This window comes from Artemia sp. Qi Xiang Cuo, chromosome 13 (genome assembly GCF_049724085.1).
Source record: "Artemia sp. Qi Xiang Cuo chromosome 13, ASM4972408v1, whole genome shotgun sequence".
Taxonomy (NCBI): Eukaryota; Metazoa; Arthropoda; class Branchiopoda; order Anostraca; family Artemiidae; genus Artemia; species Artemia sp. Qi Xiang Cuo.
Window position 1 is genome coordinate 30519043 of NC_142806.1, and position 26680 is coordinate 30545722.

The 26680-nt window shown below is 35.8% G+C and overlaps 2 protein-coding genes across 2 annotated transcripts in view; one reads left to right on the plus strand and one right to left on the minus strand.

Annotated features, from left to right (window-relative positions):
* The window catches only part of Non1 (nucleolar GTP-binding protein 1), a 74503-nt gene extending 72597 nt beyond the window's left edge, over positions 1-1906 (plus strand). Inside the window, exon 9 of the mRNA XM_089099244.1 lies at positions 1699-1906. Coding sequence (XP_088955370.1) covers positions 1699-1851 — 153 coding nt within the window. The 3' untranslated portion in view covers positions 1852-1906. The remainder of the gene's footprint in view (positions 1-1698) is intronic.
* Positions 1907-8726: 6820 nt separating this feature from the next.
* Positions 8727-26680, minus strand: part of LOC148945181 (uncharacterized) — a 57676-nt gene continuing 39722 nt past the window's right edge. The window contains exon 2 of the mRNA XM_089099274.1: positions 8727-10363. Within this exon, the coding sequence (XP_088955400.1) occupies positions 9082-10362 (1281 nt within the window). The 5' untranslated portion in view covers position 10363 and the 3' untranslated portion in view covers positions 8727-9081. The remainder of the gene's footprint in view (positions 10364-26680) is intronic.

Genomic DNA, 26680 nt, shown 5'->3' on the forward strand with positions numbered 1-26680 from the left:
AGTTCCTCTTTTCTGTTTATCCTTCATAGACGCTAAAACATCATGCTCCTTTATTCAATGTAATTTCTGAAATATCTGAAGTACGCAATAGTATTTGTCTTCTAACCGTAGATTCCGTTGTGCAACATTCATTTGCAATTCAATGTGATTATCGCTGTCGCTTGTTCCATGCATGTCCACAATTTTAAAGGTGAATTCGAATTGACCTATTTTATAGTGATGTTCTTCATGGACGACAGTAGGGGGGGGGGGTGTGACGCCCCCCGGGAGACAATAAGACATTAAATATTGTATATAAATGGAAAAATGAAGGTATTACTATTTAAATTTGCTGAAAACAAAGCTCCTGATCACACTTGCCTATCCCCCCCCCCCCAAAAAAAATCATGGCGAGGCTAATGAAAATTCCTGGTGAGGCTAATGATGCCCTATCCCCACTTTTTCATCTCTGTGTCGCTAGGCATGTGAATGATACTTTTATGCTACTTAGAAAAATTGTTGAAGTGGAAGCTGGGAAGCTCAATACATGGTTTTTCGATACTTTAAAATTGATTGGCAATCTCAAAATTTTCAATCGATAGCAACTTGGTTCTCTTTGGGGCAAAATCGTAGTTTGGTGCCACAGAATGGCAGAAAATGTTACTTAAAAAGGGCATTAGAGCTTTTAATTTCAGTCCAAATGAGCCCTTTCCCGACCTTCTAGGATTATTGGTTCGATTCGATCACCGCTTGAAAAAAACAAAACAAATAAACACGCATCTGTGATATTCCTTCTGGGAAATAATGAAAAATTCTACATGTTTGAAGATAAGAGCTTGGAACCTCTACAATAGGTATGTATTGGTGTGTTTGATCCCATGATCGCACCTACTCGCACCTGTGTTAGAATTTATTTCTTAGGCTGGGGCAGACGTCGCAACTATGATCAAAGTATTTTTCAAATGTCCATAATTTATTTTATTTTTTTGCAATTAGCTTTTACCAAAAAAATTTAGCCGAAATAATCGCCACTGTCGCTTCAAATGGCGATTCTTCCTCAGTTCTCAGTTAGCTTCTTCTTCTTTTTTTTCAAAAGATGTTTTTAAAGTTTTCGGTTAGTATTGGATGCGTCATTACTAGGTTGCGTCTAACGCTGCATCCATGATTTTCGGACACCAAGGATCAAACTTGCCCTCTTTCCCGATTTATCTATCGCACAGGGAAAGCTTTTGACTTCTTCTTCGCTGGAATTGGGTAAAAAACGAACTACGGGGAATTAGGCAGGGGAGTCAATCAAATATGACAGCATACCCCAGCAAAGCAATTTTTCTAAAATCCCTGTGTCTTGTCGAATAATGTGTCCCATACAATCTTGCATATGAAAATGCTTTGTCAAAAACTGCATTTTGTTTTAATATTATCTTTTGTTACTTACAGAAGACACTAGATATAGGAATTTCCTTTCAAATAAGCCCTTAAGGGTGTCAATGGTTTTTCTGTTTTTTTTTTTTTGCCCTCTAACACCCCCCCCCCCCCCCACGAGACAAAAGCCTTTTTATGTTCCTGATTACTGTAAGTAAGAAAAGAACCTGTGCTACATTCTGTTAGACTCAAAACTAAGTATTTTGAGAGTGAAATATTTGTTTCTTTGGAGATCACGACTAACAGTGAAATCTCCATCTTAAGTTTACGTGGCTAATTTGAAAATTTCAATTACAGGCTCAGATAAAGCTAAAGAAAATGCATAAGAAGGCGCAGACGAAGATGAACCGTATGGGGAAAGCAGGTGAAGCGGATAGACACATTGGTACCAAAATGCCGAAACATTTATTCTCTGGCAAAAGAGGAAGTGGGAAAACAGACAGGAGATAAGTTTTGTGCTTTTGTTGTGTTTCTTCATTTTTGGAATAAATTATTATTCCCGTCATTTTCATCTTTTGTTTTGTACAAGTTCAACCTTTCGCCTTTTTCTTTTGATTTTCATGGATGACATGTTGCCTCTTTCCCTCTCTTAGCTGAATAAGTTTCTCGCTTTAAGTCAATATTAAAAAGGAAATAGCATAGGTGCATACAGGTCGGACCCTTCGAGGGAGGGGGGGGTTCAGAACATTCAAAAGGGAATTTTTCTGGGAGAGGTTCTTTCTAACCAATCGTGGAGGGAGGACATCACCCATCTGTACAGGCATGTACATAATCAGTAACTTAGAATAAGTCACATCAAATATACCCCATGGCAATAAGTAGTGGAACAGTATAAAAGAAAGCTGTCACAGAGAAACTTTAACCTTCGAATGTTCTCGCGTTATATTAGGTGCTGCTCCCTGATAACACATGATAAAGATACAGTGTAAGTATCTTTCAAATAGTTACGCGGCAAGCCAAGCCGGGTTTTTCTGTTTATATATATATATATATACAAATATATGTAGTGATAAGTATCTTGTGAAGAATCTTATTTACTTGCTTGCTTATTCAAGATCTAATCATTGTGTGTGGGTATCCGAATACCTTGAAATGTTCAGGGTATTCGGACGTACTTTATTCCGTGGATCTGGACCCCAGCTGGTCATTTTTAAGCTTTTTAATTGCTACTGGTAATAATTGGAACCTATTGGTATCTCTTTTTTCTTTCTTCTTTTTTTTGTCTTCCTCATTATATCAGTGTTTCAAGCTTCTTTTCTTGGGACACGATCCGAAACGTTACTATTATATGTTGAAACATTTTACTTTATTCGATTTCATGTCAGAAGATTTTAACCATCTTTACAATCACTCATGCGTCATCCAGCCGATGTATCCAACCTTTGCTGCAAGATATGTTTACTGTCTAAGATTATCTTAAATATTAGGCTCCACATTTCACTGTTGTATGTTGCAACATGAACAATCTCAACTCGGCCCATCTGGTTTCTCAAAGAAGTCTTTTGCGTGCTTTGGACAGAAGACAAAGTTGTGACATTGGTGCATATCTCTAACGATCAGATATCTATCAAGGCGCTGGTTGTTGAAAACCATCGACACAAGAAGTGAGGCCACTGAAAAAGATCACAGTGGATACTATCCACTGGATAATCATTCTCAGTGCAAGAATTTTTACCTGATTCACTGTACCTTATGGAAGGGGGCTTTTGCTTGAGCTTTTAAATGAAAAATATAAAAGGCTTAAATAATGAAGAAACATCTACCAGTGTAACTGGCGTCAGATCCTATAGTTTTAGTCTATTATGCTCATCTTTTTTCAAAAAAAAATGCAATCAGGTGTTCCCAAGACTGGAAAACTGATGAGAGTTAGAACTTATTTATTTTTGGGGGAAATCATAACGATTGCTGCCATATAGCGATTTCAAGTAATTTCCAAAAGCAGGCAGGGCTTTTAAGTTTACACTATACTGCCTTAAACGTAAGTGTTGGCGGCAGGTTTATATTTTATTTCAACTGGTGACACTTTATTGCCTGAGGTCATAGGCCTACCCAGGGAGGGGGATATTGGGTTTCAACTAACCCCGAAATATTTCTCCCGGTCTTAAAAATGCAGATAAAAATACTTTGTCTCCTCAAACACCAAAAGAAGACTCCTTTTACTCGTGAATTGGTCTCTAAAATGTAGAAAAAAACACCCTTAATCCCCCCCTTCGAAGAAAATTCCTGTATAAAGGCTCTGTCTCTGGTGCTAATACTTTTTAATCCCTTTGAGATCCATATTCAACCAACGAAGATATTCCTATTTCCCATTGTTGCAGCAAGTTTCTGTGTGGATTTTAAATATAAATACAAAATCGGGTGGGGGGGGGTATCCACCCTCAATTTCCAAAGACTTGATTCTCTTTAGTTAACTATTGTTGTGATTAGTTTCGATGTGGAGTTTCAGCGAAGATAGAAAAAAGAATGAGGCTTTAGCCCCTCTCCTACGTGCAGGCATCCAGTAGTTGCTATTTCTATATTTGTGTTTAGAACAAAATCTAAACAAAGATTGGTTTTACTTAACTTAGACCTGCTGAGGACCCGGAAATGGTAAAAGGTGGTCCATATGAAAATAGAGCCGAGTTACTCTTATCTCTCATGATAATGAATTTAAATTGCGAAAAGAAGAAAATCTGTGTGCCAGCCCGTCGGTTCAAATCATAGAAAGTTCAAAGAAGCAATGTTGAAGCTTCAAAAAGGTTCAAATGTCGAGAATTACACGAGCAGAAAACAAAAGATAAAAATTAACTCCCAACCGACTAAAAATGCTGTGGCTAAGGTCAGGAAATGATTCACCTTTGACGATTAAGTTCAAGGAGATGTAAACGGTGTTCTTTCATTCTGCAAAATTAATGTTGCGAAAAAGAAAATCAACAAAGCCTTTTTTTCTGTACATAACATAAGACAGTCTCAATCTCATTCGTATGCCAATGGACCTGAGGATACAGAGCATGATTTGTCTCTTGCCATTCACAAGTTTCAAAATCAAAACACATTGACTTCTTGGGAAGAAGTAGGCCAATTCTTTGACTCATCATCTTTTGACAGAAAACGATTTTAAGAAAAAATTGAGGACTTCTTGAGATCTTACTTCTTAGGTCGATCTTCTGCTAACATGTTTCTTCAATACTCTATTTGGTAGTGAGCTGTAAGATCTAAGCACTTTGATTAAGCGAAAAAACGATAACCTAAGCAGAAAGATTTAAGATCTTAGCACTTTGACGACTCAAGGAACGGGCTTAGTATCTAAAAATATATGAAGCTCAAATAGCGGACGTATTTTCCAGGTAAGAACAGTGTATTATGCTGTTAACTCTTTATTCTCATAAAGAAATCTCAGGGGCAAGGAGAAAATCCCCTCTAAAAATCGTACACTTTTAAACATGCACTAGTTTGTTGCTGTTGTTTTTGTTATTATTTTTTTTTCAGCCATTTTGCCTTGAGGCTTGAACCTTTCATCGAGTCTTCTTTAGTAATAACACAGAATATTTTTTTGCTTTTTCAATACGTACTGCCAAATATATTGTTGCCTCATTAGATAGTGGTTTTTCTAAGGTATGGTGTCTTATTTTAATCTATCTACGGAGGGAAAGTATTAGCATACTAGTAGTGGGTTAAGGTGGCTTTTTATCTCAGTTTTAGATTAAACATGAATTTTAGTCACAGTGTTTATTCTGGCACCACAACATCGTCTAACTTTAGTGATTAACATTGTAGAAATTACTTCTAGTTGAATTTTTATCTAATTTTTGCTGGGTAAAAGCCCCCTTGATAATTGTGCTTTAGAACAGAACTCTTCAGTGATTACGTTTTGCATATTACGGACTTTGGCCAGTTTAAGGGTTTTACATCAAAGGATACAACAGTGCATAGTTCTAATTGGCCCTTCGCTCAATAAATTTGTGCTGATGAGTTTTCTGAGGAACATTGAATCGGATCCACGACTCACCTCAAAGGACTTAGTTTGTAATACGCTACATTTTCATGGAACAAAAGCATCATCTTAGTTTGAAGTTAATCGCAGAACTAAATGAAGTGGCCTTGCAAAATTATAGCGTGTAAATCTAACTTCGAGAGCTCGTCCGAGGAACTACGTATTTGACTAATTGTTTACTCGGCATTATCGCTCCTGGCTTATAGCGCCATCTGTCATACGTGCATGCCTCCTACCCTACCTGTCATACCTCCAGCTTACATAACAATTCCGTCATTGGGATGAAAATTTGTTCGTTAATTTGAAGTATGTTTGAATTCTCACTGAATGTATTTTATGTCTTATCACGGTAAGAGGGTGTTTGGTGCCGCACTTACTTTTTTATTTTTGGAAAAGCAGAAATAAACTAAGATATTTAAAGTTTTTGGTGAAGTTTTTTGCTGCAAGGGCAGCACAATTTTTGAAATGACCACATTCACCGATACAATATAATAATGCCAAATCAGCTGAATGCATGTTGAACAGTTTCAAGTGATAAACGAACATCTTGAAATATGTTCATATTGAAAACTTGACAAACATATTGAAACAGATACACATTGGAAACTTAATAAACAAACTTGCAATATAATTCTATGTTTTGAATATGATTCAGTTCCACAATAATTCAGTCGAATACTTCCAGCTGCTATTAAATTCTCGTAAAAGGTTCTACCTTGAATTCCGAAGAAATCATTGAGCAGTATCAGCTGCGTTTCGGAAAAAGAGCTCTTGCGACTGACAATGTCCCACTATACAGGGAACCGAAATACCTTTTATGAACCTTTAAGTTACACAGCATTGGAAATAGTTCTGAAAACCACTACTGGATTGCTGATGGGTTTTTTCAAACATTGGTATGTTGCCATCCCATTACATATATATGACCATAAACTGTCCTTTTTGTGCTAAACACAGTACGGGCCGGATTTAAAGCTTTGATGTCTCTAGACCCAAGCGTTTTAGCCGCTCCATTTTTGCGAATTTCCGGGGAAATTCCGAAAACTTGGAGATAGTGGAAGCACTGAACACAACGCAACTGATGAGCCAAAAGTAATGAAAGAAAAGGTGATACCGAACTCTCAGCCTCCATTCTTGGGACGCATCTTACAGTTCATAAGTGGCCACGGAATTCCTGTGTTGTTGTAAAATCACTTTCCTATGAATAGGCAGCACGGCGACGGAGTCCTTCGGACACATTGATGATGAATCACATCAATCCAGTTTTTGTTAAGACAAAAGTCACTCAGTGATAATATATTGTGCCCCCTAGCACTGTGCGCTCATAGGACCGGGCCTATTGGTAAATCTGGGCCTGCATGAGCGGTTATTGGGGTAAAAAAACATCAATGGACAAGGAATTGTGGCTACCGGTTAATAGCACAGACTATTCTGTGAATAATTTCTGAAAAAGAACCGAATCATAAAATTGAGCAATAATTAGAAAACCAAATTTTTTAACAACTTTCTTCTTTATTAATTGCGCTCTGGAAATTTATTTCGGTGCTTTCTTATCTAAATAATTGCTCCAAGAGGTTGAGTAAAATCTTTCCTGTGAAGACCGGAAAACAAACAAGCAGATAAATAAAAATCAGCAACATTTAAATTTAAAAGATAGCAGGTATCTTGTTGTGAACCGCAGAAATATTCTATGCAGCTTTTTAACCATTTTTTAGCTGAATTGTACTTTTTTGTTAGATCAACTGTTTATCTGAAAATAAAGTTCAACGAACTTATAAAAGCTTTTCCAAGATATTCAATATGTTTCCTCATTAAATAAAAAGTGAAAACCAGATGACGCTACGTAGTTATGCAATTGACATAAAATCTAAACTGCGCAACACGTGTCGCATGTTTACATGTGCCAAGTGTAATGCTACCAACAAATAAGGCAGTGTTGTTTGCCAAAAAAGTTGAGTTTCTTTTATCAGGTATTACGCTGTAATTAGCCTCTTAGTAGAATAAATACGTTTGTAACATTAATATGGGTAATCGGTACTTGTTATGAATCCGATAAACACGCGATAAGTGAAGTTTTGTTAATACTAATGAAATAAAACAAAATGGGATGAAAATATAATAGTTCAGAAACAAATTTGAGCTATATATTGGGAAATTAGGGGGGTGGGGTAAACCATGGCAGAGATTAAACACATAACATAACCTAACCTAGGTACCTTTTAGTCCCCTTAAACCCCCAAAAACTAAAGTTTAAATATATTTCGCCGAGTGAGAAACCCTTTGTTTATACAACGTCTCATATGAAAAACTGGGTAATGCCTATCTGATCTTCAATACAATTCTCGCGTGTTTATCGGATTCTTAACAAGTACCGGGTATTATTTTATGGTTTAGCCTATGATCTTCATAAGAGAAACTTTATTCTTAAAACTAATCTGTAATGCTTACTTTTCTCACTCCTAAACTCCATTTTGCTTCACCTTAGCCCCCTCCCCCTGCTCACCCCCCGATGAAGCAGTAGATAATAATACACATAGACTAAATACACAACTAAACGAAAACACTATGATAAAAAAAAATTTACCTTATAGCACGCAAGAAGTTGGTAATAATGAGATTTTTGCGTTTTTTTTTTGTTTTTTTTTTCATTTTTATCCGGGTTTTTAAACCATTTTTAGCCAATATGTTCTTAATTCTTTCGTAATGACTTAGTGTTGTTAATGGGCTAAGGAATGCCCGGTAACACATTTTTAAGAAATGAAAAAGCAACGGATGAATTCATTATTTAGGGCACCATTAAGGGGGAATAGAACGCATTTGCACGATAATTACGGTTATATTCGGATTTTAGAAAATGGAAACATATATAAAAGATGGCTAAATATAATAGGCCTATCGACTAAAATTAACGAGTAGGACTATTTGTTTGGATATAAGATGATTAACCTTGTTTCATTCAAGGAACTAGTTCATCTTTTGCATTTTCCATTGAACTTCCTTGACGTGATTAGTGCTTGACGCTTAATCTGATTGGTTGCACCTTGATATTTAGGTTCTCTTCTTCAATGAAGAGAGATTAGCGGGGGAATCCCCTCCTTTTCTACATTGATCCCTGTTTCAAATTATTTTTGCTTCGATTACGTTTTTACTTATCTCAGTAACAACAAGGTATTTTCCATTGCATATACCCTCTGAAATATCTAAATTGTGTATTAGCATAGGTTATGGCGTTATTCATCATCTTTCATATGAAAATGTAGTTTTTCGTAAAAAAAAATTGATTTTATTTATAAATAGTAATTTTTGTATTGCAAAAGCATGTAGATATAGCAATTTCCTCTAAAATGAGCCATTAAATTTTATGCCAAAAGTCATTATGTTCTATAATATTCCAGTGCCCCGCTAGCTGCGGATAGGAAAAAAACTGAAAAAAAGATGCTTCTGATGCAGAATATTGTGGTTGAAGCCGCTTTCCTTGTTTTTTAAGCCAATAGATTTTTCTTATGGGTTCAAGCCACAGGGCGGTAAGTTTCCTGTATAGAATTTTTGGTCAAGGCAATTCTAATGATGTAATTTGTGTTTAGATCCGACCCCGTTTTAGGAGTTTCAGGCTTTTTTGTTACTATGAGTCGTGTTCGTCTCTTAATAGGTTGCAGCTACAGCTACAACCATGATCAGTTCGGCTTGTTCACTATTAGTTTTGATAATTACGTTTTCGATTTTCTACTTCCACGTTGAATCCTGGGTTTGACAACTTTTTTTTTTTTTTTAGTGGCCTCTGTCTCCATATCCTCTTCATCGGGAGCTTCAAGTTGATATTTTGTAGACCATTGATTGCAGCCGCATTGTTTGCACGTAAAAAAAAGTGGCCGTTTTTCATTCACGAGTTCCACGTTAAATTCCTTTGCTTTGTCGGGCTGGCAGGAAGAACCATCTTCCTGTTTTACCATATTCCCCTCAAACTCTATATTTTTTCCAAATATAGTCTGGTTTTTTTTGTAACCGTGCGCATGATTTGCCAGATTGTGGTCTTTAATCATTTGGTAATCTGGTTGAAAAAAGTCGGTTTGATTTGGTTGAAGATTAGCGCAGAGGTAATAATTAGGTGGAAAAGTGAAATTGGGATTCCCTAGTCGCGAATTAGTGTAAGCAGGAACTGGTTGACGACTCATGTAGCCATAATTTGGTTGAAAATTAACGTATGGGTTATTCGACGGATGATCGACGTTGTGGCGGCTAGGTTCAGCATTTCCATACGAACGATTTGACGAAGCATTATTGTAGGGATGGTTTTGCTGAGGAATAACGTATAGATGGTTATTATTTGAAGCATTGTGATAGTTAACATTTTCCAAAAGGTTTCGGCTATGCTCAATTTTAGGATGGGTTACCGGTGTTTTCCCAAGGTGCTGTCCATTAAAGTCACTGCTAAAGGGAGCTGATCTTAAGTTATTCATTGCAGGCTGGTGTACCATGGATGCAGCTAAAGTAATATCCACTCTATCACTGATTACGCTGCGAGGATTGTCCATCATTGCATCCCTCCGTAAATCTTGATGATTGCTTACGTGTTGGTTTAAGTGTGCAGCACCGATATTATTTCTGCGATCCATAACTCCTGAATAGTTTATAATAGAGTAATTGGGTTGCATTGCTCTGACTGGAGGGGTTTGGGCAACATATAAGTTTTCTTTTGACTGTAAACTATCGGGTAATGTGATATGTTGTTGGGTACTGTTGTTGCCGTTGTGATTATTGCTCAAAGTGTCCGTTGGCATGTTTGAGAGAACTTGCATGTTATTGCTAAAATTGTTTTTTTCATTATTGAGCTCATTACCACTTGGAGCATTCAGCCTTTGGTCAACTTCATCTAAAAATGGATCATACCCATTTGTTATAGCTGTTGAAAATGTAGCCTCTTTCCTGGCGTTGGGGTTCTCAGTCTCGTTTCGCTGCTCCCCTTTGGCTGATTGGGCCTTCTCACTCATTCTGAAATCATTAGAATATAAATTACTAAAATTTTCCATAATCGCTTCTAATTTCACTAAGATTAGATACACTTGCCATTGAAATAGAAACCCAACTAAACTTGTTTTGATTGACAAATTTTATAAAAACTGCGCTCATCTTTTGATCTGCTTTGGTGAATGGAAGGGTTATAATTAGGCTTTTTATGCAGTTTTTAGATTCGTCTAATTGTTCAAAACAGGAAAAACTATTGAGAACTCTTATCATCTTTTATTTTCTCTCAATATCAACGTCACTTGAATGGTAACTAGTTATTCATATTGTTAGAACAAGAGATAAAACGGTTTAACCTTCCTTATTAATTGTGTTAATCGAGTACGTACTCTACGATATCTGAGTAAATAGTTTAATTCTTTTTTTTAGCTTTTCTAGATTTTTCATCATCTAAACTTTTGTTTTCGGGGGATGGACATATTGGGAAAATAGATTTTTTTAGTAAAAATGTAAGAAACTCTGGGAAAAATAGAAAGAATCCTGAGACTTTGTGGGACCCTAAGACTCCCACACCCTCTGCTCGTATTTCCTTTTTATATGCCTTTCATGGTTGCAGCGGTAGCTGTAACCTAGTAAAGGACGAACCACGGTCCATAGTAGCCAAAAATTAAAAATGCGTTTTAAGTAGATAATTTCGGAGACCACACTGCCTTTCCATGACGATAAATAAAAGTTCAAATAGGGATAAAATCCTTTTAATAGACAGTGATGATTATAACAGTGATAGAAATTCACAAAAATACCAGATATTTCGGTCAAATATACAGTGACCGTCATCAGTAGTAAAACTCTGATGTTTTACTACTGATGACGGTCACTGCATATGTGACCGAAATATCTGGTATTTTTGTGAATTTCTATCGCTGTTATCATCATCACTGTCTATTAAAAGGATTTTATCCCTATTTGAACTTTTATTTATTGCGTTTTAAGGAAAACTGGCAAGTGGAAAAATTGCATTTCTTGCTGATCCTAGAATAGTAACTAATATGTCGATTGGTCTTAACTTTAAAACGTTATTTTGAAAACAAATGTAAGGTAATTTTGAAAAATAGCCTGAAATCCCAGAGAAATGGCGTCAGATTGAAACAAAAAATACATCTTTGGAATTGCCATGGCCGAAAATTTTAATCAAGAAACTTAAAGTCCCTTGCCTTGAACAACAAGGAAAATCACTTTTTTGCATGGGTAGCACTGATGTGTCCTCTTTTTTCTTTTTTTTTTTCCTTCTTCAATGCTAGTGGGGCATTGGAACATCATAGAGAGCTATTTGAGGGCTCATTTTAAAGGAAATTGCCATTTCTACTTGCTTTTGAAAGTACTAAAACATAATATTTAAAATGCAAACTATTTTTCGACAAAAACTACATCTTCATATATAAATGATGAATGACGTCATAATCGTAGGTTACAACCATAAATGACATTATAGTAAACTACATGATGAAGATGATGAAGTCAGTTGCAACTGGGTTTGTGCTTCCCTATATCAAGCTACTATATAACCATGGTTGTAGCTTCCACCCCCTTCCTCTCTAATACCTCTCGAAGACCCTGAAACCAATGATACTTGGTATATTAGAGTTTCATCCCGTCGTTCTGTCGATTTTGAATAACAAAATTAAATTTAAAAAAAAAAAAGTTTTTCAACTGAAAGTAAGGAGCAACATTAAAACTTAAAACGAACAGAAATTATTACGTGTATAAAGGGGATTGCCTCCTCCTCAACACCTCACTCTTTACGCTAAAGTTTTTTTTTTAGTACTTTTGAAAAAGCTTCTTATTGCTCTGATTAAATAAACCTTGTGTTTCAGGAGTCGTTCTAAAAGATTTGGGACAAAATTCAAGCTTCAGCGTAAAGAGCGACGTGTTTAGGAGGAGTCAACCCTCTTCATATACGTAATAACATTAAAACTTAAAACGAACCGAAATTATTACGTGTATGAAAGGGGTTACCTCCTCCTCAACACCTCACTCTTTACGCTAAAGTTTTTTTAGTACTTTTAAAAAGCTTCTTATTGCTCTGATTAAATAAACCTTGTGTTTCAGGAGTCGTTCTAAAAGATTTGGGACAAAATTCAAGCTTCAGCGTAAAGAGCGACGTGTTTAGGAGGAGTCAACCCTCTTCATATACGTAATGATTTCTGTTCGTTTAAGTTTTAATGTTGCTTCTTACTTTCAGTTGAAAAACTTTTTTTTGATCGTTTTTTAAATGATCCCAGAAAATCTGGCATCACCTCCATGGAGAAATACCTTTCCCACGGATATATCCCCTAGACAATTCAATCTCGGTTAAAATTTACTCAGGACAATTACCCTTAACAAATCCACGCGTAAGATTGAGACGGAAAAAAGAAAGCAAGATATATAAAAAGAATTTTGCATAGGAATCCTCTAGACAATTCAAATCCACGACAAAAAATCCACGACACTTCCTAGACAAAAAATCCCCTAGACAATTCAATCCCGGTGAAAATTTACCCAGGACAATTACCCTTAACAAATCCACGCGTAAAATTGAGACGGAAAAGAGAAAACAAGACATATAAAAAGAATTTTGCATAGGAATTCTGGCAAAGTCCCCCAGCGTATAATTTCGCCTGACAATATCACCCCCTAGAAACTTCCCTCCCCCATGGAAAATTCCTCCGTGAAAAAACCTCCAGCAGAAGCCCCCTCCCACCCAAAAATGTATGCATGCTTCCCAATAACAAATACTATGCGTAAACAATGGGCAAATTTTATATCTTAAAGACATAAACATCAACAACAAGAAAAACAATAGGGAATTCTTTTCGCAAGACAATGGAATTATATATTAGAATGAATATTTCGACGCCATGTCCAAGGGCCGTCCTCAACAAAACATAAATATATAGGAGAAAAGAGACTTAAAATAACATATAGACATTAAAACTAAAATGAAAATTTTTAAAACAGTCCCAGCATCCTTACTTCAGCGAAGTTTAACCTGGACTTATAAATAGAGTGACGTTAAACAAGGCAATTCATTGAAGTTAAAGATAAATAATTAAAAACATGCATTCATTGCTAATCTGGCCTTTTTGGCAGCTAACATCGAAGGTCTTTTTTAACTTCACTGAAGCAAGGATGCTGGGACTGTTTTAAAAATTTTAATTTTAATTTTAATGGTCGTAAGCTATTGCAAGTCTCTTTTCTTTTATACATTTAAATTCAAATGAATTTACTGAAAAAAAGTGCATTGTCAGTTTAATATATATATGCTGATATTTATTCCTTAAAATCTTAATTAATTTTTGATTTCTTAGTTATGAAAGTGAAAACATTTAAAAGATTTTTTTCAGTAAAGTAAAAATTATATTCGGGCTTTTAGAAAGCATGGGGTTTACAAGCATACTCATATTATTTTCTGCTCGTTTTGAGTTTGGCTCTGTTATTTATTTTAATTTCTGTTTGTTTTTGGGTTTCATTTATGTATTGATACTGATTTGTGGTAGTTGTATGCTTGGTAGATTATTTGATTCTATTTTTGGTCATTTTTGGCTTAATGGAGTTCTTTACTTTTTTTTGAAATGCTTATTTTGTGGAAAAAGTTTTTTTTTTTAATTAATTTCTGTTCGTCTTATAGTGACATAATCTTTTTCAGGGAGAAAGACTGAGTTTCTTCTAAAGCTAAACAACCATCCCTTCCATAAGAACCTCAATTACCCCCGGGAATAACTTACAACCCTTGCCCCTAATCTGTGGTGTTTGTTTCAACCCCAAAAGCCTTGTTATATGATATTTAAGACTATTTTGAATAGAATAGCAATCTCAAAGTTTCTATTAGATGCATTTCGGGACAATACAAAGTGTGGGGGGAGGGTGTTAGGTGCCATCCGATCACTTTGAGTCTTAAAAAGAGCTCTAGAGCTCTGATTACCAATCCAATGAGCCCCCTCCGAGGTTTATATGACCACGCTTTCTATAAAAACCTTATATGCCCCAAGGGCACAACTGACAATCCTTGCCTCGATGGCTGGGGGGGATTTGTTATCCTCAAAAACATAATTTTTAGACCTTCTTATACGCTGAGCAAAATGACTATCTCAAGATATTGTTTGGAAGTTTTTGAAGAAATAATGGACATGGGAGGGCATTTTCTCTCTGATCCTTTTCGACTAATAAAATAGGCACTAGTCCTCTCAATTTCCAATCGAAGAAGCCCTTTTTGAAGCTTCTGCTACAAAACTTTCTAAAAACCTTATATACCCCAAGGGCATAATTTAGGACCCTTGTCCTGAGGGCTATGGGGAAGGGAGGGTTGTCATCCTCAAACACATAATTTCCAGACCTTTCTACTAAGTTGAACAAAATGGCCATATCAAAATGTTGATTGGAAATTTTGGGGGAAATGATGGGCATGGGGCGTAGGTGATTCTCCCTTCAATTAATTTCGAATGCTATAAAGGAAAATAGCCCTCTCAATTTAGAATCGCATTAACCACTTTTGAAGTGTTTATGGGAGCAATTTATACGTAAGTATTATGTGTATTTAGGGATTGAAATCCAACCTGCGCGTTGAGGGCTGTGGGGGGGGGTTATACCCAAAAACATAATTTCTGGACACTTCAACTACGTTCAACAAAATGGCTATATTAAAATTTTTATCTGAAGTGTTTTGGAAAATGATGGGCGTGGGGGGCGCTAGCCCTCCGACTAGTTCTGAAAACTAATAAGGGCACTCTCCCGCTCCAGTTCCCATTGAATGAGCCATTTTTGAAGTTTCTACGTTCACGCTATCTATAAAAACATTATGTATCTCCAGGGTATAATTTGCAACTTCAGCTTTGAGGGTTGTGGGGTGGGGGGGTTGTCATACTCAAAAACATAATTTCCAGGCCCTTTAACTATGTTCAACAAAATGGTTATATCAAAATGTTTATCGGAAGTGTTTTAGGCGTGGGGGCGCTCGCCCTCCAATCGCTTTTGACTATTAATAAGGGCACTAACCATCTCAATTCCCAATTGAATGAGTCCTTTTTGAAGTCTTTACGACAACGCATTCTATAAAAACCTTATACGCCCCCAGGGCATAACTTACAACCTTAGCCCTGTGGGTTATGGGGGGGGGGGGTTGTCATACTCAAAAACATAATTTTCAGGCCCTTCAACTATGTTCAACAAAATGGTTATATCAAAATGTTGATCGGAAGTTTTTTAGGAAATGATGGGCGTGGGGGCATTCACCCTCCAATCGCGTATGACTTTTAATAAGGGCGCTAGCCCTCTAAATTCCCAATTGAATTAGCCCTTTTCGAAGTTTCTATGACAATACTTTCTATAAGAACCTTGTATGCCTCCAGGGTAAACCTTAAACCCCTAGCCCTGAGGGCTTTGGGGGGTTGTCATCTTCAAAAACATAACTTCCGGACCTTTCAACTACGTTGAACAAAATAGCTTTCTCAAAATTTTGATTGGATGTGTTCGGGAAAGTGCTGGGCGTGAGAGGGGGTTAGTTGTCCTGCAATCACTTTCGACTATTAAAAAGGACACTAGCCCTTTCAATTTCCAATCGAGTGAGCCCTTTTTGAAGTTTCTATGACAACACTTTCTATAATGACCTTATATAGCCCCAGGGCATAACTTACAACTCTTGCCCTGAGGGTTCTGTGGGGGGATTGTCATCCTCAAAGACCTAATTTCCAGAATTTTAAACTACGTTGAACAAAAAGTTTATATCAAAATTTTGATTGGATGTGTTTGCGGAAATGATGGAGGTCAGAGGGGGGTTTATTGCCCTTCAATCACTTTCGACCACTAAAAAGAGCCCTAGCTCTCAATTTCCAATCGAATGAGCCCTTTTTTAAGTTTCTACAACACCACTTTCTGTAAAAACCTTATATGCCCTCTGTTCATAACTTACAACCCTTACCCTGAGGGCTGTGGGGGGTTGTCATTCTTAAAGAACTAATTTCTTTAACTCTCAACTACGTTGAAAAAACTGGGCATCTCAAATTTTGATTGAATGTGTTTGGGGAAATGGTAGGCGTGAGAGGGGGGTTATTTGCTCTCCAATCACTTTCTACTATTAAAAAGGGCACTAGCCCTTTCAATTTCCAATCGAATGAATCCTTTTTGAAGTTTCTATGATAACGCTTTCTATAAAAACCTTTATATGCCCCCAGGGCATAACTTACAACCCTCGCCCTGAGAGGTGTGTGGGGGGGGGTTATCATCCTCAAAGACATAATTTCTAGAACTTTCAACTACGTTGAACAAAATGGTTGTCTCAAAATTTTAATTGGATGTGTTTGGGAAAATGGTGGGCGTGAGAGGGGGGTTAGCTGCGGTCCAATCACTTTCAACTATTAAAAAGGGCACTAGCCCTTTCAATTTCCAATCAAATGAGCCCTATTTGAAGTTTTTACGACAACGCTTTCTATAAAAAAAACTTATATGGCCCCAGGGCATAACTTACAACCCTCGCCCTGAGGACTCTGAGGGGGTTATCATCATCAAAGACCTAATTTCCAAAACTTTCAACTGCGTTGAACAAAATAGATATCTCAAAATTTTGATTACATGTGTTCGGGGATATGGTTGGCATGAGAGGGGGGTTAGTTGCCCTCCAATCACTTTCGGCTGTTAAAAAGGGCAATAGCCATTTCAATTTCCAATTGAATGAGCCCTTTTTGAAGTTTTTACGACATCGCTTTCTATAACAGCTTATTGCCCCCAGAGCATAACTTACAACCCTCGCCCTTAGGGCTGTGGGGGTTTGTCACCCTCAATGACCTAATTTCCAGAACTTTCAACTACGTTGAACAAAATGTCTATCTCAAAATTTTGATTGGATGTGTTTTGGGAAATGATGGGAGTGAGAAGGGGGTTAGTTTCCCTCCAATCACTTTCAACTATTAAAAAGGGCACAAGCCTCTCCAATTTCCAATCGAATGAGCTCTTTTTAAATTTTCTACGACAACACTTTCAATAAAAACCTATATGCTCCCAGGGCATAAATTACAACCCTTGCCCTAAGGACTGTGGGGGGAGTGTCCTCCTCAAAGACATAATTTCCAGATCTTTCAACTACGTTGAACAAAATGGCTATCTCAAAACTTTAACTTGTTGTGTTTGGGGAAATGGTGGGCGTGGAAGGGGTGTTAGTTGCCTTACAATTGAATGAGCCCTTTTCGAAGTTTCTACGACAACTCCTTTGATGCGAAGTGCCCTGGTCTAAGACCAACCAAAAAATAATAAATAATACATTTTGCCAACATCGTTCTTTACTTAAGCAGCGCTATTGCGCTGCCTATGATAATACAATAAAGGCTACTTTGTAATATTTAATCCTTTCGGCAATTTTAGTCTAATGGCTTAGTTATACTTTGTATTCTTCCCTAAAGCTTCTAAACAATGTTTTCTTGTCTCCATGTGATTGGTTTATTAGAAGGTGTTGCTTAGTCGTTCATTAACCTCGAGTTTGATTCGCAAAGTTTCTTTTCATTTCTGTTTGGCAAAGTGTAATACTTTTGGCATGTTTTGAAGCCGTAGTCCTTTAAACAGTTTGCAAGTTATTCCAACCTACAATGTTTCCAGATCTTTTTGTCATATAAAAAAAAACCTGGCAAGTATCCAATAGTGATAGTTTTGTCTTTTCTAAAATTTCTTCTAACTTTGGATTCAGGAGCACCAAATGATTTTTCTGGTGTTTAAGAAAAAAATCCAGACTTAGGGGTCAATTCCCAACAGCCTAGCTAATGAATTTTAGCGTGTCTTTGGAAAAATTTCATGCGGGTCCTAAGAAAAATCTTGGAAAATTTATCTTCGTCTATGCGTTATTATGTTTAGCAAATAGGATTCAGTAAAGATAGTAGAACTTTGTTTATTTCCATGTATTTCTCAATTCCTTCTACAACAGTAGAGAACTAGCCATTATTTGGGTAGACGGATTAGAACACACCTAAGTCCTTTGAGTAGAAAAGGGGGTGCCAGTCGTGACGGGACTCCATATATGGGCATAGAGTCCCTAGGGAGAACACGTGGTTAATCGGTCAATGACACTTCGTCAAGATCATTTGATTTGTTGTTGTTGTTTGGACAAGTGCACGCTCGGAGCGAATGTTATGATCCAGAAATAGGAAACAGTTAGATCACGTGTGACAGATGATGTCATGGTTGATTGATTTGACACGAAAGGGGAATTAATTTGTTGTTTCTAAGGGGAATTATTGATTCACGAAAGGGGAATTAATTTATTGTTTCCAAGGAGAATTGTTTCCAGGACGAAGTTTATTTATATCTTTGGAGTTCGACCAGGAGAATTGTTTCCGGAATTATTGATTCACGAAAGGGGAATTAATCTATTGTTTCCAAGGAGAATTGTCTCCGGGACGAAGTTTATTAATATCTTTGGAGTTCGACCAGGAGAATTGTTTCCGGACTTACTGATTCACGAAATGGGAACAAATTTATTGTTTCTAAGGAGAATTGTCTCTGGAACAAAGTTAATTATTATCTTTGGAGTTCAGCTTAGATAATTGTTTGCGGGTGAATGTTTTGATCTTAGAGATATAAAGATTATCGCCGAAAAGGGTTTCCCTGTAATTTCAATTTTGAAAGCGCAGGGATGCCAAAAAACAAAAGGAGCACGCATAAATTACGTTTTGGAGTTATTTTGGCAAAACCGTTTTAGAAATTTTAGGGAATTATTTCGACGAACCAGTTAGGGACACTTTAAAAGATGATTTTAGAAGATGTTTTAGAAGAAGTTTTGAGTGTGGTCGTTATAATACACAAGTTCCATTTGAACAGTGTCGCGAGGTCCCTACCCCAACCCCGAAGTAAGCCCCCAACCCCAAAGGGCCCCGATCCTCATACCCCAACCCCGAAGGAAGCCCCCGGTCCCCAAAGGTCCCCCGGGTTCCCAAAGGACCACCCGGACCCCCCCCCCCCCAAGGGCCCCCGGACCCCCAAATGCCCTCCCGGGTCCCCAAAGGACCACCCGGCCCCTAAGGGCCCCCCGGACCTCCTAATGCCTCCCCCCCCGGCCCCCAAAGAGTCCCCTCTCCATTTTCTAATACTTTTTTAAGGCTTTATTATATCTTTTCAGAACAAGTTACTTTCTTAATGTCCCTCATAACCTTTCTTTAAAAAATGGAATTAATTTTCTTGGTAACCCACTACTATACAGTGCATAATTTTGTATTACTTGATATAAAGACATATTTGTAAAATCGAATTTCAGATTAAGTTACATTATTATTGAAAATCCCCAGCAAAATGTAAAAATTGTATTAATTAGATTTTTCACCCTCAACTATACTTTACAACTATTTGGATACCTCAACACCAAGAAAAACTTTTAAAATACCATTTAAGAGAAAGTTAATTTCTTAATGTCCCTCCAAAACCAATTTTACTGGTTGATGTACTTAACTCTTTCACCCGCAACCTCACTTTACAGCTTTTAGGTTACCTCAACACCAAGAAATAACTTTCAAAGACCATTTCAGAGCATGTATCTTTCTGTATAACCCTCATATACCCATTTTTCCTCTTGGGGTACTTATCTCTTTCACCCACATCTATACGTCATAGCTTTTTGGATGCCTCAACACCAAGAAAGACTTTTCAAAGACTATTTCAGAACCTTTTCCTTTCTTAATGTCCCTCATATACCCATTTTGCAACTTGAAGTACCTATCTTTTTCACCCACAACTATACTTTACAGCCTTTTGGTTAGCTCAACACCAATAAATACTTTTCAAAGACCATTTCAGATAAAGTTATTTCCTTAGTGACCCTTCTAAGCCCATTTTCCAAGTTGAAGTACTTATCTTTTTCACCAAAAACTATACTTTAAAGCATTTAGGTTACCTCAACACCAAGAAATACTTTTCACAGTCCATTTCAGAGGAAGTTACTTTCTTAATGTCCCTCCTAAACCCATTTTACAACTTGTAGTACAAATCATTTTTATACGAAAATATACATTAGAGCTTTTTGGTGGCCTCACAACATTGTAATACATTACATAGTCCATTTCAGTGCAAGCAAAATACTCTACAATCCTCCTACGCCAATATTCCAACTCGAACCAAATAAGATTAACCCCAACAACACATCTTTAACGATTAAAGGTTACTTCATAACCAGGCCACACTAATATAAGACCATATAAGAGAACACACATATCTTAATGTCCCTCCTAAACACATGTTCCAACTTGAAGTACTTATCTTTTGTACACAAATCAATACATTACAACTTTTTTGATAACTAATCAAACATTATATCTAGTCAAAGGCCATGTGTGATCAATATTCTGAAACACTGAACCTACTCCCCCAATTTCCCAAATAGACTTACTACAATATGAACCCAAAACATAGAATTTAAAGAAACATGTCGTCAATTGATAACGGTAAAACAAATATACGAAAAGATCTGAGAACAGTTCTATATTAGTGACACTCATAAAATCATTTTCCAACTTGAAGTACTTATCTTTTTCACCCACAACTATACTTTACAGCTTTTTTGATACCTCAACACCAACAGCAAGTTACTTTCAGAGCAAATTATTTCCTTAATGACCCTCCAAACATAAACTTTATCCTTGAAGCAATTATGACTTTCATACCCACCTATACTATATAGCTTTAAGGATAAATCAACACAAAGAAATACTTTTCAAATACCAATACAGAGCAAGTTGCTTTCTTAATATACCTCCTCAACCCATTTTCCAACTTGAATTACGTATCTTTTTCAACCACACATATACATTACAGTTTGCTGGTTAACTAAACACCAAGAAATACTTTTCAAAGAACTGTTCAGAGCACGTTATTTTCTGAATGTCCCTCCTACACCAATTGTTAACCTTTAATGAATAATCTTCTTCTAACAACCATCTCCTATACAGCATTTTTGAGAAATCACAAACAAGAAATACATTTCTAAAACCATTTTTGATCAAGATACTATACTGATTCCCCATGTCAACAATGATTCAATCTTTAAGTAATTAAATTTTTCGCACATGAATATACTACACAAATGTTTTGATAAACCAACGCAAATCAAAACTTTTCAAATACAATTTAATAGAAAGATGCTTTATTACTGTAACTCCTAAACCCAAATTACAACTTGAAGTACACATAATTTTCAGCCACTAATTTACTATACATTTTTTTGGATAGTTCAACACCAAGAAATACATTTCAAAGACCGTTTCAGAACAAATAACTTTCTAATTGTCACTACTAAACAAATTATCCAAAGTGAAATACTTATTTTATTCTCTCAAAACTCTCCTTTGAAGCTTATATGAGACCTATACACCAAGCAGTACATTTCAAAGACCATGTCAGTTTTATTTAGATACTCTATGTACCTCAGTTACCCAGAGTCCATCTTGTATTTCTGTTCTTAAACACAAACTCTGTTACATTACAGTTTTTTTAATAACTCAACCCCAAGACATACATTTCAAAGACCCTTTCACAGCAAGTTCCTGTCTTAATATCCCTCCTACACCCATTTTCCAACTTGAAGTACTTATCTTTTTCAACCACAACTAGACATTGCAGTTTTTTGGTTAAATAAACTCGATGAAATACTTTTCAAAGACCTGTAAAGTGCAAGTTATTTTCTTTATGTACCTCATTCACAAAAGATCAGACTTTAAGGACTGATAATCTTCACCAACTACTCTCGAATCCAGCATTTTGGATAGCTCAACACCAAAACACCATTTTCAATTAAAATTTTATATAACGAACATACATGACTGACACTAAAATAAAATATATCATACGTGTTGATCTTATCTTTTTATCACTCTACTCATCATGACTTCAGTTGTTTGAAATATCAAAAAATCAAAAATTTTCAAAGACAATTTAATAGAATGTTAATCTCAAATTGTCCCTCTTAAGCACATATTCCAACTTGAAGTACTCATCATTTTCACCCACTCCTTTACTTTACAGTTTTTTTGATAGTTCATAACCAAGAAACACTTTTCAAAGTCCGTTTCATAACACATTAGTGTCTTATTGTCACTACTGAATACATTTTGCAACTTTAAGTACTTATCTTTTTCACCCAAAACTATACTTTACAGCTTTTTGAATACTTCAACACCAAAAAATATTTTTATAAGGCACGTTCAGAGTAAGTTACTTTCTTACTTGCACACATCAACCCATTTTCAAACTAGTAAGACGTATCTGTGTCCCCCACCCCGAGCGATGACATATGTTATGAAACCAGTTCAACTAAATAAACTGTTAAAAGACCATTTCAGAGCACGCTACTTTGTTAATTTCCCTTCTCAACCAATTTTCCAACATGGATTACTTTTCTTTTTCACCCAAAACAATATTTTGAATCTTTTTGTGTACCACATCACCAATAAATAATTTTCACAGAGAATTTCATAGTAAGTTACTTACTTAATATCACTCTTAAACCAATTTTCCAACTTGAAGTACTTATCTTTTTCACCCACACCTATACTTTACAGCTTTTTGGATACCTCAACACCAAGAAATACTTTTCAAAAACCATTTCAGAGCAAGTTACTTTCTTACTGTCCCTACTACACACATTGTCCTACTTTAATTTCTTATTAATTTCTACAAAATATAGTCTATAGCTATTGTGTTATACATGAAATACCAGAGAAAGTAAATAAAATAGATATATAAACACCTTATTTCCATAATAAACAAATTTTACATCTTTAAGTTCTTATCTTTTTCACCATCAACTCTACTTTAAAGCTGTTTTTATAACTCAACACAAGGAAATAGATTTCAAAGACCATTTCAGAGCAAGTTACTTTCTTAATGTCCCTCCTACACACATGGTACAAGTTGTTGTTCTGATCTTTTTCATAAGCACCGATGCTTTCCCGCCTGTAGGTTAACTCAAAACCTAGAAATGCTCTTCTAAGGCCCGATAAGAGCAAGTTATTTTTGTTAGAATCGTTCGAAACCCATTTTCCATGATGAAGTAAAGATCTTCTTCAACCAAAGGTAAAAATTAAAGATTTCTTAACGACACAACCAAAAGACATTAAATAAGGAGACAATTCCAGAGCACGTTAGTAAATAATTTTCCATCCTAAACCCATTTTCCAACTGTAAGTACTGATCTTTTTAACAACTACCTATCCTATAGAGCGTTTTTGATACATAAACCCAAATACATACTTTAAAAAGAAACTGTCAGAGCGCGTTATTTTCTTACTTTCACTCCTACACTCATTTTCCAACTTGAAGTCCTTTTCTTATTCACCCACAACTATACTTTACAGCTTTTTGGATACCTCAACACCAAGAAATACTTTTAAAAGACCATTTCAGAGCAAGTTACTTTCTTAATTTCCCTCCTAAAGCAAATCTGTGCCTTGAAGGACATATCTTATTAACTCGAAACTGTGCTTTACAGCCGTTTGGATATATCAACACCAAGGAATACTCTTCAACCACCCTTTTAGAGCACGTTGCTTTCTTAATGACCCTCCTCATCCCATTTTACATGGAGAAGTACTTATCTTTTTCACCCACAGAGATACATTACATCATTTTTTAGAATTCACCAACTTGAAATACATTTCATTGACACTTTCATAGAAATCTCCTTTCTTAATCTCTATCCTAAACCAATTTTACAACAAGAAGTACTTGTCTTTTTCACCCACAACTATACTTTACAGCTTTTTGGATACCTCAACACCAAGAAATACTTTTCAAAGACCATTTCAGAGCAAGTTACTTTCTCAATGTCACTCCTAAACCCATTTTCCAACTTGTAGTACTTCACTTTTTCACCCACAACTATACTTTACAGCTTTTTGGATACCTCAACACCATGAAGTACTTTTCAATGACCATTTCAGAGCAAGTTACTTTCTTAATGCCCCTCCTATACCCATTTTCCAACTTGAAGTACTTATCTTTTTCACCCACAACTATACTTTACAGCTTTTTGGATTCCTCAACACCAAGAAATACTTTTCAAAGACCATTTCAGAGAAAGTTACTTTCTTAATGTCCCTCCTAAACCCATTTTCCAACTTGAAGTACTTATCTTTCTCACCCACAACTATACTGTACAGCTTTTTGGAAACCTCAACACCTAGAAATACTTTTCAAAGACCATTTCAGAGCCAGTTACTTTCTTGATGTCCCTCCTAAACCCATATTCCAACTTGAAGTACTTATCTTTTTCACCCACAACTATACTTTACAGCTTTTTTGATACCTCAACACCAAGAAATACTCTTCAAAGACCATTTCAGAGCAAGTTACTTTCTTACTGTCACTCCTAAACACATAGTACTACTTGAATTACTTATTATTTTCTCCCAAATATTTTCTATACAGATTTTTTTATACATCAACTACAAGAGCAAGTTACTTTCAGAGCAAGTTACTCTCCTAATGTCCATCCTACACCAAGTTACAAACTTTAAGTTCAGATCTTGTTCTTCAAAAACTATCGGAGAAAGATGTTTGTTTGACTCAACACCAGGAAATAATTTACTAGGACCATTTCAGAGAAACTTACTTTCCTATTATCCCTCCTAAACCCCTTTTTAAAAATGAAGTCCTAATCTTTTTCAATCTCAACTTTAAATCGCAGCTTTTTGGTTACCTCTACACCTAGAAATACTTTTCATAGACAATCTAAGATAATGGTTCTTTCTTTATGTCAAACATCCCACAAATGTTAGCCGATCAGGACTTAAATTCTTAACACACCCCGAGCGATTACAGCTATTTCTATAGCTCAACACCAATAAATACTTATCATAAAACATTTTATATAAATGTAAATAATTAATGCTACTCCTATAACAAGGTTCCATGTTGAATTACTTATAATTTACGCCATTAACAGCCCTTTTAATCTTTGAGTATACCCAACCACCAATCAAAAATTTTTTAAGAGCCGTTCAGAGAAAGTTGCTTACATAATGTTCCTCCTACGCACATTTTACAACTTGAAGTACTCATCATTTTCACCCACTACTTTACTATACAGTTTTATGGATAGTTCAACACCAACAAATACTTTTCAAAGACCGATTCAGAGCTCATTACTGTCTTATTGTCACTAATAAATCAATTTTGCCGCTTTAAGTACGTATCTTATTCTCTCAAAACTATAACTTACAGCTTATAGGATATCTCAACAACGGAATAATAATTTCTATGATGATTCCAGCGTATTATCTATAATCTATATATCTCCTATACAAAGTGTCCATCTTTAATTCCAGATCTTATTCACACAACCTGCTCCATTAGCTATTTTTTATTAACTCAAAACCAATCAATACATTTCAAAGACCATTTCAGAGCAAGTTAATTTCTCAATGTCCCTCCTAAACCCATATTCCAAATTGAATTACTTATCTATTTCACACACAACTATAAATTACAGCATGTTTGTTAACTCAAAAAAATTAAAGAATTATCATAGTCATGGTCAGTGAGAGCTACTTTATCTCGCACACTCATTAACTATATTTCCGACAATGAATACTTATCCTCTTCTCTCAAAACTATACATTACGGCTATTAGTTTACCTTTACGCCAAGAAATAATCAAAATTGACATTAATAGAGAAAGATCATTACAATTTGTCCATACTACAAAAATTTACAGAAAAGTATAAAAATGCATATTATCAAACACAGATCCAATACGTATGTTTTTTTAAATCAAAAACAAGAAATAATATTAAAAGACACTGTCAGTTAACCTTATTGTCTTTTTGTCCCTATTACACCCCTGGTAAAACTAGAATTACACTTCATTTTCACCCACAAATTTACTTTACAGTTTTTTGGATACTTCGACACCAAGAAATACATTTCAAAGACCGTTTTAGAGCACATTAGTTTCTTATTTGAACTAATGAATAACTTTTGAAAATTGAAGTACTGATCTTTTTCACCCAAATCGATACTTTACTGCTTTGTGGATAACTCTACACCAAGAAATACTTTTAAAAGGACATTTCAGTGCTCTTTAATTTCTTTACGTCCCTATTACACCCATTTATAAACCTTTAATCAGTATCATCGTCCCTCCACCCTAGCCGTTGCATCTGTTATTATCTCTGAACACAAAGAAATAATTTTAAAAGACCAGTGCAGAGCGCGTTACTTTCTTAATGTCCCTCCTAAACACATTTTCCAACTTGAAGTACTTATCTTTTTCACCCACAACTATACTTTACAGCTTTTTGGATACCTCAACACCAAGAAATACTTTTCAAAGACCATTTC